General features: G+C 48.8%; 1 protein-coding gene across 3 annotated transcripts in view; it reads right to left on the bottom strand.

Annotated features, from left to right (window-relative positions):
* LOC105181729 (serine/threonine-protein phosphatase 2B catalytic subunit 2) overlaps nt 1-19,185 on the bottom strand; it is a 135,164-nt gene that overhangs the window by 82,505 nt on the left and 33,474 nt on the right. Inside the window, exon 1 of one of the 3 annotated variants that reach the window (XM_025307460.1) lies at nt 2,419-3,035. The exons of 1 other annotated variant lie outside the window; for it this stretch is intronic. In XM_025307460.1, coding sequence (XP_025163245.1) covers nt 2,419-2,980 — 562 coding nt within the window. In that variant the 5' untranslated portion in view covers nt 2,981-3,035. Of the gene's footprint in view, nt 1-2,418; nt 3,036-19,185 lie in introns of those variants that run through there. One more of the 3 variants, XM_025307461.1, reaches the window with a different exon arrangement.

The raw sequence follows: 19,185 nt of genomic DNA, 5'->3' as shown, positions 1-19,185 counted from the left end.
AATTTCGGTTGATTACGCAAGACGACCGCAGCCGGCGTGTACGAGAGGACGGCGCGACGTGAAATTATTAATCGCTCATTAGCGCGTGTTTACTCAAGTGTCGTCCGCGGCTGAACGGCGCTGCGTCGCGCGGAGGAGCGAAATTCCTCGCCGATCGCCACGTCGCACGGCGGCCGAAGTGCCATACAATCCCGACTAGAAATTTTGATCAGGTTCACCTAACATTGATAAGAACCCAATGGAGTGAATGAGAGGTAATCCTAAGTAAGTCAGTCCTTATAATGTCCTAACGACAAATGAGTAAAAAAGACCTTTATAAGGTTATAATGATTGGGTCCACATTAGGACCTTAATGTATGATATAATATGGTTCAGTTAATCAGGTCCTTGTTGGGATCTTATTCATTGTACCTAATATGATTTGCATTATCAAGTTTTAACAAAACAATTTTTGGGTGTCATTTCCAAATATAAAGATGTTTGCATTGAAGAAACACTTGAGATCGCTTGAATATATTTGTAAAATGCTATAGAAACTATCCTTTTTTTAGCAGTCAATAAATAGTTGTAAAATTAACGTGACATGCGACTTTTCTCTTTAACACTACTTTATGTCTTGTCACCTTGTGATACTTCATGATCTTATGATATTCATTTTATATTTCTTTTCCGAAACATTTTACAAGTATGCTCAAGCGATCTAAAATATTATTTCATGCAAATATCTTTTTATTTGGAAATGAGATGAGAGAATTCTCAGCGTGTCATTTCTTATTTCTAATGTCATCATCCAATATAGCCGTGGCGAGTAATCGGGAGCCATAATTTGAAAAAAAAAAAAATAAAAAAACGTAATAAGGATTCCATAAGGTAACTCAATAAGGACCTGACTATGAATCCTTACTAAGGTCCTGATATCCACGCTGCGTTACATGACTTACTAGGACCCGATAGTATTACCTTATTGGGACTTGATGTCCAAATGAGGTTAACCTGATCAGGACCATGGGATAAATTTCTAGTCGGGATTGTGATGCGCTCGGAGACACGAAGAAAGTCTCAATCACGCCGAAAATGTAATTTTGCGAACCGCGTACCTGCGCGATCGATCGCCGACGTCGACTGCGGCAATTATCTCGCGAGCACGGCTCGCTCGGCTCGCGGTATCGATCGGTCGCGCTTCTCGATTCGCGGAGCTTCGGACCACATTATGCGGTCGCTGTCGACCCCCGATAGTCGCAGCATTTTCCACCCGTCAATGATCCTGGATGTACCTCGCGGACAAGCCAATTTTTCCGCTATTTTCCTCCGATTTTTGAAACAACCCTTCTCTCATGATCGCTTGGCCAACAGACCGAGCATTAAAGTACGTAAGGAACGTGGTGGAGGACGAGTTGACGAGAGTATCAGGGCACGAAATCAGCAAAATCAATACCGAGTAAACTGTGATTATACGGAATGGTCGTTTCGGTCGATTACCTGATCGATTACACACTGATTGCCAATTACACTCATCAATCGATTAAATTATTCATAGCTGCATATATGACGACTGGTTAATCCTGATGACTGACTTGCCGAAATTACTACAGTCAATTAAGACTTCAGTCGGTTAATACTCAATACTCGCCTGTTCGTCATCGAGAACATCGACCATGTATCTCGCCTAAATTCTATCACAGACCCCCCTCTCCCCCCAGTGTAACGTGACGCTGAGTTGTTCCAACTCCTTTGGTAAGTTAACTGATAGTTTAATTATATGTCTGTCTTTGTTCAAATTGAGGGAAAAACAAAGACACAAACATACGATTTAGCTATCAGTTAACTTTACCGAGAAGTTGGAACATCCGGCTCTATTTCTACAATTAATTTGTACCTGACTGGACTTCACTTCAGAGTCTCGTCGATGTGGTTTCGATTTAGCTCGAGGCCAATTGACCTCGCGACCAATAAGACGTCCCGCGTGGCACTCGAGGACGAACTTAAGACGCCCTTAAGCGCCCAGGACTACAAGTGTCGCCCTACGGGTTTGTTTTCTATCGCTCTCAACCGGCTGCCTCCCCTCTGCCCTTCCTCCTAACGAGTCACCCAACTTGCGTGTATCGTGGTCTCTACTAAAATTCCCAAAGAGCGCGCGGCGTTCCAGCGATGGGAAGCGGCAAAGCCCGCGTTACGTCGCGAAGCGCGCACGACGAAGAGCGGCCGCGCGAGTTGCATTGCAAGACGTCCGCGCGTCGCTCGATCGATAACGATCCGGAGGCGCGTCGAGCGACTAACAGGTGGCCGAGAGGCGCGATCGCTCGTCGCGCAGGCCCGCTGCAAAAGCGTACATTCAAGGTTAGGATTGTTGTTATTGCTCCGCGGCACGCCACGATCATCGATCGACCGGCTGTGCCGCCAAGGTCAAGCGTTTTATACCTAGCTGGCATCTTTCGAGAATTTGGGCCTGGTCGTTCTTCGTCCTCTTCCTCCTCAGCGGACTCGCGTTTCGTGAGCTGCTCCGACTGGATGACCCGCCGTTCACTGTGAACATCACTCGTATCGGTGTCTTCTCTGTCGTGTCCGCCGCGGCGGCTTTGGCGGCTTTGTTTTCGCTCTTTATCATGCCGCACACGAGCTCTATATATTCGCTCACATGTTTCACGTTTTCGTGGTACACAGTTGCGAACGAGTCGACCTCGTCGACGTCTCGCTTTGCCTCTTCGTCGGCCGAGAGGACCGCTGTCGGACCGTCCGCGTGGCCGACTTGCTTTCCCGGCTCGTTCGCGAAATCGACAAGTTCACTTATCGTCTCCCGTGATGTAGATGACTCCTCCTGTTCCTCCATGTTCTCGGATCCTATCCCGCTCTCGTTGTCCGCGGTTTTCTGCCACTGCGTGGCAGAGTGTTCACAGGTGTCCTCATATCTCACGAACGTCTCGCTCGATTCCTGCCGATCGCCGTTTTCTCCTGGAACCGATGTGTCGTTCGTGTCCGCCATTCTTTCACACGCGTCTCTGCACGCTCGGCAAGTGCGATGCACGAAATCTGCGCCGGCGAGTCGCGCGAGGCGAGCGCCCTCTCGGGAGCGTTCCGAAGGTGCTTGCTCCGGAGGTGTCTCTGTCTCTACTAGACGAGACGAGTGCGACGAATGTTTATTAACACTAGGACTGGCGTCTAGCGGTCAAAGATGGCCGGCTTGTAATTCCTTCCGAGAATCACTCCAATCCGTAACGATGTATTTGCGATGATATTCTGAGCCAAGATTGGATAAAACCGCAAGGAATAAATAAACATCTTCGCCCTTCCGGGTAGAAATGCCGATGTTTGCATGGGAATTATTAAACGATAAAAACTGGCCGGTTTGTATTTTCTTATGAGAATTACTCAAGTTCGTGCGACGACGTACAACACTTTTACACACTCAATGGCTGTCGAAGAAAAGAAGGAACAACAAAACATGAAAACATGTTTGCTCTTGCGTGGCGTATTTTTTCTCAAATTTCCGTCGCTCCGGTGGAAACAGGACACGTTTGTACTCGTAACGATAAACCGACCGATTGAATTTCTCCTTATCCAACAAGTCGAACGAGGCATCCATGCGTGTTCGCAGCGCGGAGATGGTTCTTCCCCCGATTTGTCTCTCGGTGTTTTCGAGCCCGCTTTCTCGAAAGAGCGAGAAGCTCTCGAAGACGCGCGTTACGCGAAACGTCGGTGGAAATCGCGCGTGCAAATCCGAAAGCAAGGATAAACGATTCGCGCGCGTCAGGCGATCGCGAGCGAAAGAATCGACAATCGAGCGCGGGCTCGTCGCGGATATAGAAGAAAGACGAGGCTACGAAGGTTGTAAGGACGATACGAAGGAAGGCAAGGACACACACGCTGGAATTATTTTTACTAGAATTATTTCGCATTCTTCTTTATCTCTTAGTCGCTAAAACGCTGCCAACTCGCTAACAAATCGTCCTTAAACCGCGATTCTTGCGAACAATTGATAATCGCAGTTACAATTGTCCATATTTACAATCAGTTTTGGGTGCATCGACATTTTTTCAGAGCACGATTAAGGGGATTGGAGGGTCAGGTCAGATTGCTGAAAAATCGTGCTTGTTTTTGACAATATTTTGCGATCAACTGAATAAACGTGCAGGAATGAAAATTTTAGGTACATTTATACAACATGTGAAGAGTAGAAAAATTTTGTTTATTAACAAATACTCGTATAAATATACGATGTATATGGCTGAAATATACTCTCCTTTTTTTCTTCAAGTTATCGTTTTTGCAGTAATATCTCGGCTCTCGGTGGTTCGATAAGAGTGAATTTTAGCTAGAAATCTTAAGGATGCTTATCATTATCCGGTGAAGCACTATAATAAAAAAAAAAAAAATCGAACAAAATTAACAAAATATTATTAGGAAAAAATTCAAATTTTCCAGTTCTTTTACGATAAAAAAATTAATATCTCGAAATGAAATATTTTGACGGAGTTGTCCATGGTTCACCTGAGAGCCAGATGAACAAGTATTATCGCTTTAAAATTTCAAATCGATACGAAGCTCAGTTTCGGAGAAATCACTGCAAAAAGTTGAATGCAATAAAATTTCGCGAGAGAAACGCGTTTAAAATTCAAGTGGGCGTATATTTATATGAATATTTGTGTGATAAACAAAATTTTTCTACTCTTCATATGTTATATAAATATATGAAAAATTATCATTCTTGCACATTTATTCAGTTCGTCGCAAAATATTGCAAAAAGCAAGCACGATTTTTCAGTAATCTGACCCTGCAGTCACCTTAAGGCAAGAGTGAGACCGCCAATACGTCGGCAACTCGGAGCGTTCTTATCGACGCGCAAGTTCCCGGCAAGGAACATGCGTATAAATCCGCATACGTGTACGCACAAATATTCCACGTGGAGAGTTCACGTATCGAATTATAAGAAGCCGGAGCGATAAAAACGCGTCGAGCTAGACGCGCGCATTGGCGCCCTCACTCAGCCTGCCGCAAAGTACATTTTAGTCACACGAGAGCCCCTCGCGTCGAGGCGGAGTCTTCGGGTCGACACCCGCAGACTTCCACACGCAGGTGGCCCGCATGATCGTCGTCCTTGCGTCACATTCGTCGTCGCGTCATTCGCACGGCTTTCATCCGCAGAGTAAACCGCGAGATCAAACCGTCGGGCATTTCCCGGCCGCGACGCCCTCACGATTGTTCCGATTCCTTCTCGATCAGCGCGTCCCAGTCATCTATGCGTATCAACGGCACCTCTGCGTCCAAGTGGTCCTCTTCAGGCCCCGACTCCTCGTAAGCGGAGTCGTCATTGGACTCGGTCTCCCTGTCGCGCGCGCACGACGCGTTCCTACGGTTCCTGCTCGACTTCATCAGCAGGAAGTGCATCTCGGACACCATCAAGGAGGATCTCTGTTGCTCCGTCTTCTCGGGCAAGCAGCGTCGTGGCGTGTCTCTCTCCTTGCTCACACGGAGTCGCTTTTCCGGCGAGCCGGATGACGACGACGGGTCTTTGTCGGCTGATCGACACTCGGCTGGACCTGGTGAACACGAGGAAGCGGCCTCGGAGTTGGCGCACGAGTGCACCTTGCTGCTCGGCAAGGTGACGTTGATCGTGGGCGAATGATCGCTCAGTGACAGCTCGTCCTTGTCCGTCTGCTTGGACGCGTCAGCAGCCTGCTGGGGCTCTTCGTCGGGCGACGTTCTCCTCGAAGCCGACCCGGACGGCGGGGAGAAGTCGTTCGCTGCTGAGCGACGGTCGCACACTCCGGTGATAATCACGTCTTCCTTGCGGCACCATCCCACGGGCGACAGCAGCCTGATCCTTCTGTCGGCCATGCTCGAGGCGCGATGCGCGAGTCCTCGCAGTAGTCGTGAAGGCTCCCCGTTTGTGTTCCCGATGAGTCTGAGGCGCGACAGCTCGCGAGCACCTCGACCTTGCACGCTGCCAAGGCTACTTTTCGCCTCCTGAGCAGGCTCGAGCAACTCGAGCGAAGTTGTTCTTGCGAGGGAGAAAGGAAGAGAGTGAGAAAACGAGCAAAGTAGAACACGCGGTCGACGACGGAATTGCGAGCGCGGACAGGCGCGGTTGATCCGTTTGCTGTGTGCGTGTGCCGTAAGTAGGCAGCGCTATTATCATTGCTGATAATAACGATGTGCAAACACAAGGACACCACAAGAACGTTGGACGTCGCGGCGCGTTTACATCACGCGCACGCATCTCGAACGAACGTGGGCCATTCTCAAGAATAACAGCGCTCGCTCGGGCGCATTTCCAATCGGACCCCGCGTGGAAGATGTCCTCTGGGATCTCTAACTGGGTTCCATTCCCCGCTTCCCCGGGAAAATGATGCGCTCTGATTGGGTGATCCACGAAGATTCGGCGGAGATGCAGAGCGTCTCAAAAATTTCATCCCGAATGAGGAACCTTCGAAAGATCACATTCTCTCTGTGTCGAGCGGCTTCCCGAAGTTCTCTTGCTTTTATCTCCATTTTCCGCTTCATGCGGAGCGAAATATCGGAATAACGCTTTGAGCGGCTACGCATCCTTTGCGAGAAAGGATACTACTCAAACGCGTAAATATTCTGACTGTCTCAAGTATCTCCCGCTCGACCCTTTTTTGGAAAATAAATGATGTCCTGAGGAACGCAATAAATTATATCTTCACTTCAAGTGTAAAAACCTCAAGATCTCACGTTAAAAATATCCAAAGTCCCTTTTCCCCTCCTGCCTTTCGATTCCTATCAGAATTTTATTCTTTCATTTTTTATTCCAAATTGGTCGTGTAAAAGTGGGATTCTCCAATCGCTACCGCAATCGAATATCCAACGTTGGAACAAATTAGGGTATACTAATCGGAGTCTACGCCGTATCTGGGAAAAGTCCGGAGAAATTTCTGCGCAGAAGGATGCTTTGTGGTTTCGCGACCTCACAGACTGCGCTGATCGGATCGTCGAGTGAAAGATCTTGCGGAACAATCGGCATGAAATTACGCGATGCATACCGGTAGATGTAATACAATAGCACTCGTGTGTGTGTGTGTGTGTGTGTGTGTGTGTGTGTGTGTGTACGCGAGAATGTCGAATAATTATTATATTTATTCGTCGAGTCCTGCGAAGAACCCTTCTCGTCCGGCCTCGTACGACTCTGCGATCTTGTTGCGAGCTGAATTTCGGTGAATAAAGAAAAAACGGATAATTGCATTTCAAGAGCTTATCCATTCAGACGGAACTCAAAAGCGTTCCTCGACGTTCCCTCGACCGCGGAGGATTCATCGACCGTACGCGCTACGTGCGGGAAATACACAACGGTGCTGTGTGTGTGCGAAAGCGAGACGTAATAAGGAAAAAAATTATTACGAGCGCATCGGATCAGGCCGGAGAGAGAGAGAGAGAGAGAGAGAGAGAGAGAGGATGGAGCAAGGAATTATACCCGGAAACGGTGGCCACGCTCATCCGCCTTTGATCACTCCTCTCTCTTTGTCCTTCCTCCACTCGCTTCCTCCCCCCCTCTCTCTTTTTCCATACCGGTTACATTACGCTCGAAATTAAACGGAGAAGCGATATATTCCCCGCGGTTTGTCTACAACAACTAATTTGAATATTCAATCTAGGGAAAAGCGTTCGGATAACCGATAGTTCCGAAAGTCGATACCTGGTAACTCGGTCGCTGCGAAAACTCCGGCAAGCGTTCAATTAAGACTACACCACTACATGTATATACGTATATACACATACACATACACTCACACATATGTATGTGTGTCTACATGTATATGTATATATAATGAGTCGATGCTTTTACGTCGCGCATCCGCGACAGGACAGTGGCAAGAGGGCTGCGGGGAAATCGAAGTACGCCGGAGATGCTGTCGGGGGAGGGGGAAGGGGGCGAAGGGAGGGGAAAGTAGCGCCGGCGGCGCTACGCGCGGGGAAACAGCGAAACGCGATGTTTGGCGCGCGCGCGCGCGCGCGTGCGATTATCTCAAGCGGCGCGATCATCAGCGACGTAATAACCGTCGATGCATCATTTTATCGTGATTATGAAGCCGCTGTGTCAACAATAAGTCCGTAACAAGCGCGCCGAACGGCACGGGAGAAACGGTGATAATGGGGCGGCCGCGTGCGCTCGTATAAACATTCGCGGAGGACGGGATGAAAAAATATGAAAAACCCCGCCGCAATTTCGCAAATGAACGCGGCGCGCGGAATCGGCCCCGCCGGACCGAATTCCCGTTTGACAAAATAGCGCTTCCGCAGCGCTAAGCAGCTCAGACAAAGAGACGTGACTCGAAAACAGGGGGAGAAAGGGAGGAGAGCGCCGACGACGCCCGGCGGGATCGACGTGTGCTCGCGTATTTGAATGTTCAACTGGACGTGAAATTGCGCGGATTATTAGAGAGCCGCCTGTCTTTCTCTCTCTCTCTCTCTCTCTCTCTCTCTCTCTTTCTCTTTCTTTTTAATTTTCTGCTCTCCCGGCCACGGGAGAGATGCAGAGGAACGTTTTACGCGAGAATTTCCGTGGCGCGGAGCGTCGAAGCGCGCTCGTCCGATATGCGAAGCGGTTTCGAGCATAACCCATCGTCCTCGTCCTCGTCGGCCGGCCGGCGCGGCGGCGAAAGGATCAATGCGTGTAATCCTTTTAAAATTTCATTACAACGCGGACAATGCGCAATTAGCCCGGCGCTTATTGTCACTCTGGATTACGTAGCGAATAATCGCGACCACTCCTCCCCCTACGAACTACGGGATTCCTATCCTAAATATAAAAATAAATCGGACGCACTCGGAGCGATAGATTTGTCGCGTAGTTCGCGCTTTTTATATGGCAACGCGACAATCATTGTTGTAACTGCTATTTTCCCGTTGTTAGAACGACAGGAGTCGGGGCGAAGAACAGCTGCAATTTTAGCAACATCAACTATTCTTTCCTTTCGGTTCGACGACCAACAACAGTCTCGCTCCTCCATCGCAAACGTCTCTCCGCGCGACAATGGACGCTCGTCGTCCGCGCCGAATTTTCCGCGCGCTTCTTGAAAGGCCGTCGGCCTTTCGCCCGTATGATTGGCAATTCAATTTTGTCCGAGATAGTCCAACGTGTAAACATGACGACGACGACGACGAAGCTCGTGTTTACGAACCCGTTGGGTCGCTCGTCTACGTCGTTCACGCGACGCGACTTTGCTCCGCGAATGCCGGACCTCGGCGGCGAGATGTCAGCCCGATAGCAATTTCTCCGTTTCGTTAACACGTCGGTGATTTCCACGCCGCGGTGATCTTCGTTGATCTAGCTCGATGCTCGAGCAAAGCTTCTCAACGAGTCGCCAACGATCGCTATGTGCGATCCTGGTTTTATATGAATTTCAGACGCGGCGATATTACGGACGGCGATATCACCGAAGAAACCCTATTAATTAATATAATTAGCATGTTAATTATACAGACTTATATGCACGTAGATCGCGTCTTCTTACAAGAGATTTCAAGATGCAAGAGGCAGCTCCCTCCCACTGTTCACAGACGCGCTGTCTTTATTACCTGGTTGCCCCCCATGGGAGCGAAGCTGGACAAGGATCAAACACCTGCGGCGCAGGCCGACCACTCCGTTCGTTCAGGTCAACAATCGCAGGAAGAAGATTGCCAGCTCGTGCAACAACCGAACAGCGATCCGATGACGAGAAACGATACCGCTGTTGCCACGGCCGGCAAAATTCAGCTGCATTAAAACCCGGTCGAGATAACTCGGGGGAACCTGCCCCGCAGGATCCTTCCCGCTCCTGCAATCGAGTTTTCCACCCGGTCCTCCTCGCCCAGGCAATTACTCCGTCGTTGCGCTGACGAATTGAATCGTTTTCTTTTCCGCCGCTCGTCGTAACAACCGTTTCTTCCCTGCCGCCGATTTGGGCGTTGTCGCGCTCCTTTCTCGGTTATCGCGAGAACCTCGTCCGTCGCAGGACGGGATCCTCGGCCGCCGTCGACGTCGCCGGCGGCTCGCGCTGAATAACCGAGACCAGTTCCGCGACCCACTTGCGACCTGACTCGATGAACTTGCGCGCATCTGGGCTACGAATATTAATGATCGCGGGGGACAGCGGTGTCCGATTACGAAGGATGCGCGGCCGCGCTTCTTCGCCGACAGCCTCGAATTCCTGGATTTACCGGGCGATTCAAGCGAGTATCGCACGACTTTCTGTCGTGGCGACGATCGATATTTCGCGATACGTTTTTTTTTTTCTTTTGCGATCAGCAGGAGATTCCGATCGGAAAAGCAAAGCGCCATGCGAGCAAAAGCGGGGCTTTGGTGTAACGAAAAAAAAATATAAAAGTATAACGAAGCGGTCGCGAGCGTGAAGAAAAACGGCCATTAATATTATCACCGGATTTGCGACGGGGTGTCTATTGTGATTTTCCCCTCCCTTCCCCTCCAACGAACTCGACGCAATCCCGCGGTCCTATTAGCCGCGAATCCGATCGCGGAGGAAAGTATCGAGAAAAAAAGAGAGCCTATAGATGCGCGCCGCCGATCAATGTCCGAGCGGAGAATCGATGCGGTTGTAAAGCCAACCTTTTAGAATCGGCGACACGATAATTGACAGTGGATGCGACAGCTGCCATTTCCAGGCATACGTCGAAAGGAAAGTAACGGGCTGACGGTGACTCGATGGACGTGAATGGATAAGCGGCCATTCGAATCGACACGAAGACAGCGCAGCGGAAGGAAAAAAAGGAAATAAAAGCGGCTTTCGCCGCCGCGGGAGAAAGAGAGGCGAAAGATACGCCCGTTTAGCGAATAGCCGAGCGAACGGCACGAGCTAAGCAGTGATTTGCTGAACGGAAGTGTAAACCGCGCACGAGCTTCTTGTACGACCATACGCCCGTCCGTTAAGAGGGACTGGAGAGTCAGATTACTGAAAAATCGTGCTTGTTTTTGCGGAAGGATTTTGTGACGAAATGAATACATGTGCAAGAATGAAACTTACATATATTTATACAACATATGAAGAGTAGAAAAATTTTATTTTATTTTTAAACAAATACTTATATAAATATGCGTCCACTTAAATTTTAAACGCGTTTCTCTCGAAATTTTATTGTTCAACTCTTTGCAGTCCCCGAAACTGAGCTTCGTATCGATTTGAAATTTTAAAGCAATAATATTTGTTCATCTGGCTCTCAGGTTAAGGGAACTGGAGGATCAGATTGCTGAAAAATCATGCTTGTTTTTGTGAATATTTTGTGACGAACTGAATAAATGTGCAAGAATGAAAATTTTAGGTATAGTTATACAACATATGAAGAGTAAAAAAGAAAAAAAGGGAACCATGGACAACTCCGTTAAAATATTTCATTTCGAGATATTGATTTTTTTATTGTGAAAGAACTTAAAAATTTGAATTTTTTTCTAATAATAGCTGCCATTTTGTTAATTTTGTTGGATTCTTTTTGTAGTGGTTCACCGGATAATGATAAGCCTCCTCAAGATTTCTAGCTAAAATTCGCTCTGATCGGACCACCGAGAGCCGAGATATTACTGAAAAAACGATAACTTTAGAAAAAAAGAGAGAATATATTTCAGCTATATATATCGTATATTTATACGAGTATCTGTTAATAAACAAAATTTTTTTACTCTTCATATGTTGTATAACTATATCAAAAATTTTCATTCTTGCACATTTATTCAGTTCGTCACAAAATATTATCAAAAACAAGCATAATTTTTCAGCAATCTGATCCTCCAGTCCCCTTGAACGCGAGATCAAGGACGAAGGGGAGAAAAATGAGACGAGCGAGAGAGTAGAGGGAGACAGGCGCTCTCTCTCTCTCTCTCTCTCTCTCTCACACTCTCTCTCTCTCTCTCTCACTCTGTGAAATAAAGAGACTTCCTTAACGCCGGCGTTTGGCAGACAAAATCCTTACAGCCCGAACATGGTCGATACGAGCGGAGAAGAAGGGTTGATGGCGCCGTAGAGAGCAGAAAGCGACGCGACGAAAGGCGGAAGCGAAATAACGAATGGGCTGAGCGGGGCGGAGGGGGGAGAGAGAGAGAGAGAGAGAGAGAGAGAGAGAGAAAGAGAGGGACATAGAGACAGAGACGCGACGGACAGAGAATATAGGTCGCCGCGGAGGCGACGTAAATTGGCGACGCAAGACGTGTATAAAGCCAAGTTGCAAGTTCCGAGAGTCCCTTTAAAATAAAAGTTCGCGAGAAATCGCGGCGCGCCTGTGGCTTATAAATAATCTTTTTGCGCCCGGTTTGACACCCTGCGCGCTTCCGGAGAAACGACGATTTATCGCGACGTCACGGGCGTTTAATTCGCGCGAGTTACCGCCGGCTTAGCCGCAACGGTCACTCGGAAACGAAGCGCGGAGGGGGAAGCGCGATACACAATGTCGTATGCTCTGTTTTTCGAGCGAGTCGGCAGGGAATGCCGATGAATAAAACGACCCTGGTTTGTCGCCAGACGCAGGAAGGGAGACTAGCAGAAGAGCTTAAACGGCAAAAACCAATATGCATAATCGAGCACACGAAGAAGTACATCTCGCGATAAATAGGCGAGATGAAGAGGAGGGGCAAACGAGAGAGAGAGAGAGAGAGAGAGAGAGAGAAATCCGCATAGAAAATTGGATCCAATTGGAATCCAGTCTGATTTTCCGAAATCTACGCAGTTGCAACTACACACTGCAAAGTTAAAAGTGGAAATTTTTATAATTTTGAATCATACAGAGAAATAATCGAAATGACTATATATTTATTTATACAAATGTTAGGCAGGTTTGATTTTTCTTTACGCGATATTTGGAATCACTTGAATGTTTCGTGTCGTTTTGTTCTTCTATCGCGTTTCCTATTTCTCTGTGGTAATTCTCTCTGTGGTATATTATAATATCGAACTATAGTCCAGTTTTACAAAAATAATGTGGAAAGAAATATAATTTCAACGTGATTTTCGCTACAAAATTTTCCCCTTTGATGGGCAAAGGAACAATTTCTTTCTCTAATTTCTTCGGGATAGCTACGGTTTCCTCAACATTTTTCCTGGTCTTCGCTTTACGTTAGAATTTTACTTCTTCGATTCTTTGCTCTCTTGAATACAATATTTGGTGTAAGAATGAGATTTTCCCTGCTTAATGCCACACACAAGTGTATCGGCTTATCGGCTGGAAAAAAAAGCACGATTCCCGCAATATTTACGTTCCGATGCTAAACCCCGAGAAGCCACGTTTGAGATAAAAATGGGATAACACTCCCGATAACACTCGGGGTCGGATAACCAATTATCTGGGGCAAATTAGGGAATCTCGATCGAAATCCAAGCCGCGCGTATCTGGGAAAATCCAGGGAAATTTCTCGACACCAATTTCGGGACACGTTCTTCGCCTCTGTCGGGGGATAAATTCCCCCGCTAGACAAGACGGAAGCGTTCCCACACTCGCGCGCGCGCGCGCGAGAAATAGCGGACAACCCACCTAACGGTCACGTTTTAGCGTTCACAATGCACCGGCGCCTGTCCGCCCTTTCTCCTTCCCTCCCTCCGCCCACAGCCGCGGTCCCAGCCGCGGGGATTTTCAGGTGGAGCGGCGAGACGCCGCGAAGAGAGCGAAGAAAGCTTGGCGGCGACGACAGGGAGCCGGCGGGGCGCGGTGTACAACGAGGGAGGAAAAGAAAGAGACGAGGAGCGACGGGGATGGCGATGGAGGACGCGGGATACGCAAGTGGGAGGGAAAGAGAGAGAGAGAGAGATATGGGGTCAGAGGAGATGGACCGAATATTGATCCGCGTACCTCACGATAGCTGCCTATGCTGCGCTATGCTTCGCCATGTAGCCTCTATCCCCCTCCCCCGACCCCTCGTACCCCTCGCCACCAGGATCCCGCCAACGCTTCCCGTATCTCGCTCGGCAAAACGAACACACGCTGGCTCCGCTGCGGATAGAGTTTACTTCCGCTGCCGCAGCTCGCCGTTGTTGCTGCGGATTTTGCTGCAGTTTTAAGCCGGGCGCACCTGCGCCCGCGAGCGAGCAGGAAGGCGGCCAGGAAGACCCGGCGAGAACGCGCCCACGGCGCGTCGGCCACTTCCTCGTCGGCGGCTGCCTATCGCCGCTTGAAAACGCACCCCTCGCGCTCGGCCGGTTTATTCATGGATTTCTCCGGCGAAATTGTTCGCTCGCTCTCTCTCTCTCTCTCTCTCTCTCTCTTCTCTGCTTTTTTCTCACACGAACGGCTCGAACGAACGTAATCTGTAAATAATTCCGGAATCCCAGTCTTAGCGCGTCGCCTCGCTCCCACGCGCGAGCGGCTACGCGTATAAATAGGCAGTTGTGCAACTCCGTTGAAGAAGGAAAAGCCGCGCGCGCGCGCGGCGCGCATTTCAGCGCGCGCGACTTGTTACGGCCAGGTCTCGGCCAGGTGCTGCCACCCCGCGCGCACCCCTGTACTTGTGTTGACACGTAATTATCTGTGCGCGTCGCGTACACGTGCCTTCCACCGCCGCCGTTGCCGTTGACACGTTTATAGACGCCGGCGCGGCGCGCTTGATCGAAGCGGGCCTCGCCCCGCGTCGCGCGATTGTGCGCGGCTCGACAGGCCGGCTAACGATCGAGTCGCTGCCTAATATTTCATTTGCCGGACGGCCAATCTCTCTCCTCCAGGCTGGTCCAGTGAGAAAAAATTGTATTAAGATTAAACAAGCATCTGTCCGAATACGACAATGCGGATACATTTGTCCGAATTAAGCGACAAATTTTCTAAAATGAAATACCAGAGGTGTTCTCTCTGAATGTGAAGTTTCTTCTCGAATATTTGAGAAAATAATTGCTTAATTTAAGTAAATGTATCTCACAGTCGTATTCGAACAAATGTTTGTTTAATTTTAATACAATTTTCTCTCAGTGTCGGGGAGTGTTCAGCATCTGGATGGTCTGTTCGACGGTGCCGTTTGCTTTAAACTCGAGACGAGGAGCGACTACTAAAAAGCGGCTCTCGAGTCCATATCAGAAGTTACTCTTTGAGTTTTTTGAATTTACTCTTTGAATTTGAATATATATACTCACAAGGAACGTCCGCGAAGTGTGCGTCTACGATTTCGACGAAACTCGGGATACTTGTAGAGTAGTAGAACACAAGAGACCCGTATTTCTTTTTTATCGGCAGTGGCTCAGGTTTCAAGGGTGAAACTGCTCCTCAAAGTTTCATCCCCTTTACGCTATCTCGATAATTGTTGCAGACGGGAGAAAAACGTTTCAAACAAACATTGTACGGCATAAAAAACCCTACACTTTTTGTTCGAACAGTTCTTTCCTATCTGCAATAATTATCGAGACAGCACAAAGGGGATGAAACTTTGAGGGACTTTGAGTTTCACCCCTTTCGATTCAGCGGAGAGAGAGAGATTCATGTTTATACGGTTTCTACATCTTGATGCACCTTGAGACAAATTTCAAGTAACGACTGCCCACGCAGGTTGCAGCAGATCGATAGTCGTCGAGCTTGAAGCTCGTCTCTAAGAAGATAATCCGACTTGAATGTCGAGCGATACATTTTTCAGGCGAGTCGCGAGTATACAATGTCACAGGTACGCGCCTCGACCGAGATGAACTCGGATCCAGCTGTAAATTCCAGTTCGAGCGTCTCACGTGCGCCGAGTTTCCAAAGCAACGACTATTAATACGGGTCTTAGTCTCGCCGTGACAAAGATCGTCCTTACGGAAGCGCGGCACTCTCCCTCTCCCGTCTTCCTCTCCTCCAAGCGAAAGCCCGGAAAGCCTTGGTTTCCGAGGGAATTTCCACGCGTTGCGGAATGACTCCGTCGGGCGCGATCCTCGCTCGCGTTTCTCCTCTTTATCGGCGCCATAAAAACAAGCGAAGGGTAAATAAGTCGCGTCGGACAGAGAGCACGTTCGCCGAAGCGGATGGAATTAGCCCGCCCGTCCGTCCGTCCGTCTGAAGAACGGCGCGCGACGTTACCTCGTGGAGCGTCGAGCTTCGCTGCTCTCACGAGGAAAAGTTCGCGAGAGAGAGAGAGAGAGAGAGAGAGAGAGAGACACGCGCCGAAATGCACGCGCCCTCCGCCCTGCCGACCCTACTACTTTCCGGCGCACCTCCTCCTCGCCGAAGTACGTCCTGGCCGAGGCAGGAAATTCCTTGGAGCGCGCGAGCGCTTGATTAGACTGAATGAATTTCGCTCGAGCCGTCGAGCACACGAGCGAAACATGAATGAGAGCAAGAGACGGGGAACGAACGGTACGTATCGATTCTCTGGCGTTTCGTAACTACGCCCCTGCGAGGCAGGGAGAGAGAGAGAGAGAGAGAGAGAGAGAGAGAGAGAGAGAGAGAGAGAGAGAGAGAGAGAGAGGAGGGAGGAGAGCGCGAGCGAACGCCGACACGTCGGCATTCATCTCCACGTGACTATAACCGCGCGATGTTATGCACGACTATCAGCCGCATCGTTGGCGGTCAATGCCGTAAGTGGAACGGCGTAGGATTCGATCAAGGTGCTTGGCAAGACAGCCGCGGCCGGCCGGCGCTTCATTTGCATAAATGCAACAACGTCGCGAATTCGCGAAAATCCGCGCGCGATCGGCCTCGAAGACGGTTCTGTCTTCTTTTATTTTTTTTACGCTGGCGAGGTGCGAAGACGCAAGCTTCTCCTCTCGGAGAGGGCTCGGCGGCTCTTGAACGGCCGCAGGGATTGATGGGAAATCCCCTCGGCTGCGACTGGACATTTTTCGCGGACGCCGCGAGTAACTCGCGTAAGTCGGACGACGACGACGACGACGACGACGAGGATGACGCGACGTTAACGAGTACAAAGGATAATCCAGCGCCCCGAGCGACGAAGATCGTCGTGTAAACACGCTTGGAATTCACGGCGTCGTTTGCCTCGCAAACGGACTTTATCTCCGATTTTCACAAGGAATTACTCGGATAATCACGGACGGTGACATGCGCGAGCGCGTCCCGTCGAGAACGAACAATCGCCGTGCGCTTCCGTCTCGTTCGCAGGCGGCGATGCAAGCGTGAGCTTCGCCGTGGCGGCTGCGAGTCGAACGAACGGCTAGTAATCGCGCGATTGCGACTAATTAGTCCGAGTTCGCCGCGGTGGAGGAGCCCTCTCGAGTCGTCGCAGTTGCTCTTTTCCGCCGAGCCGGCTTGCGCTTTTTGCCTCGCAGTGAAGAACGGAGTGTACGGCGATCCAAATTCGAGTGTCCGAGCAGATAAAACTCGTTAAGCTGGATGGAAAGAAGCCGGCGCCATTTTGCAAACTGCCGCGGTAAACGATTTGGATTATTAATGCACTAAGAAAGATATATTGTTGCGTGAACCAAAATTGTGTCGTAACATCAAAATAATTTGGTAAAAAAAAAATTTGCCCAACAAAACTGTTTAGTTCCCGTAAACAAATATCTTGTTTGATTACGATTTGTCCGTATAACGTAATACTTTTGCATTTTTTATAGCAACCAAAAAGCTTTAACTATATGAATTTTGTTAAAAGTACTATAATTTTTTCTCAATATATAAAATCTAAATTTCAGCGCACAGAAAGACAAAATAGCACCCATTGGGCATTATTTTAGTTTATGTAAAATAATATTTCGTTATTATGTAATTTTTATGGATAAAATAACTAAAATGCTTAAGTTTTACGTGATGAAGTCTGAGAACAAAATCATTTGGTCCGGAGAACAAAGCAGAAAGATATACTTAGTTGAGACAACCAAGTATTCCGTTGTATAAAACAAAATATTTGATTGCTGTTAAAAAAATGCCTCAAATAAGCAGTTTTGTTAGAAATACTAAATTTGTTTCCCTAGTGTGGGGGGCGATTGACGCACGAGCGCGCGCGACGCGAAGTAACACCGAGTCGGGATTTTTTGGCTGTTGCATTTGCGGACGTTGAAGGGCGATTACTTCCGAAACGGTCATCAGGAGCGTTCGGCGCTGGTAATGAGAACTTCAACGTACGAAATTCCTCATTCGCTGAAATTTTGCTAACGCCTGTCGGGATTTCATTTCGACGTTTTCTCCCTCCCCCTCCCGCTCACCCTGCACCTTGTTTCAATCGAGTATCGTTGGCAGTGGTTAATGACGTAAAGGGTCGTTTGCCGGTATGACGAGTTTTGCATCCGGAGACGAGGATGCAAATTGCACACCCGTGACCTCTCTCTCTCTCTCTCTCTCTCTGTCGCGCGCGTGTGCGTGTGTACGTGCAATAATTGCTTCCCGGCTGCGTGCTCTTTCGACACGTCGGCCGAATAGCGCGACAGACCGATCAAGTTTGATCGATCTCAAACTGGCTCGATCCCGCGGATAACCGCGTTCGGGCGGATAAAATCTCACCGGCTGGCATTTCCACTGTTATTATCGTACGGAGAAAACGTCTCGCACACGGGAAGGGTTCGCGCAATCGGCGTAACTGAGTTTCCTGCCCGAGGTCCTGCCAGACTTTCGCGATTGGCGCGAGACGCGAGACGATCGATGACGCTGAGAAACTTCATCATTCTTCTTCGTCGCGTTTGTGAAGCGGCTGTGCCGTATTGAATCGATCACGGCAGGAGACCGCAGGAGTAGGACAGAACAAAGCTTCTCATCTCGCGTCGACGCGGTAGCGAATTTGCCGAAGGTTACACTCGGATTTTCCTCTTACGCTTCCACACGATGTGCTGGTCTCACAGCGAATTCGCAGCAATCGTTTTCGTGTTTCTATTTTGCCGTTTCTATTTTGCCGTTCGATAAGTATGTATGAGCGATAAATATGTGAACCGCTCATAAGGGACGCAACCTTTACAAATCGACTGGCACAGTTACCGTTAAATTTACGTACACCTGTTTATCTCGGCTGTTGCTCGAGTATCGAATGAAAACTCGGTTGCAGGGACTGGGAGATTCCTGTAGGAGATTACTCCTATTCAGGTAATCGCTCAAAGGCACGCAGCGAGGTTCCTGGCTCAAGGACATGAAAAGGATGACGAAATGGGACAAGCCCTTTCATCGTTTCTCGATGACAATCCTTCTGATTCTGTGATACGATACTTATATAATTAAAACTCATTCTTCCGTATCAGCGAAAAAGTATCCTGACATTTTGTCCTGAAAACACTTCAACGCACTGCCGGGATCGCTTCTTCATCAATGGTACGTATTTTTCCAGGCAAATCGAACTTCAGTTTTGAAAATAAAAAGTCACA

This window comes from Harpegnathos saltator, unplaced genomic scaffold (genome assembly GCF_003227715.2).
Source record: "Harpegnathos saltator strain DR-91 unplaced genomic scaffold, Hsal_v8.6 scaffold87, whole genome shotgun sequence".
NCBI lineage: Eukaryota > Metazoa > Arthropoda > Insecta > Hymenoptera > Formicidae > Harpegnathos > Harpegnathos saltator.
Note: the sequence above shows the minus strand (reverse complement) of the source record. Positions and strands in the feature narration are given on the sequence as shown.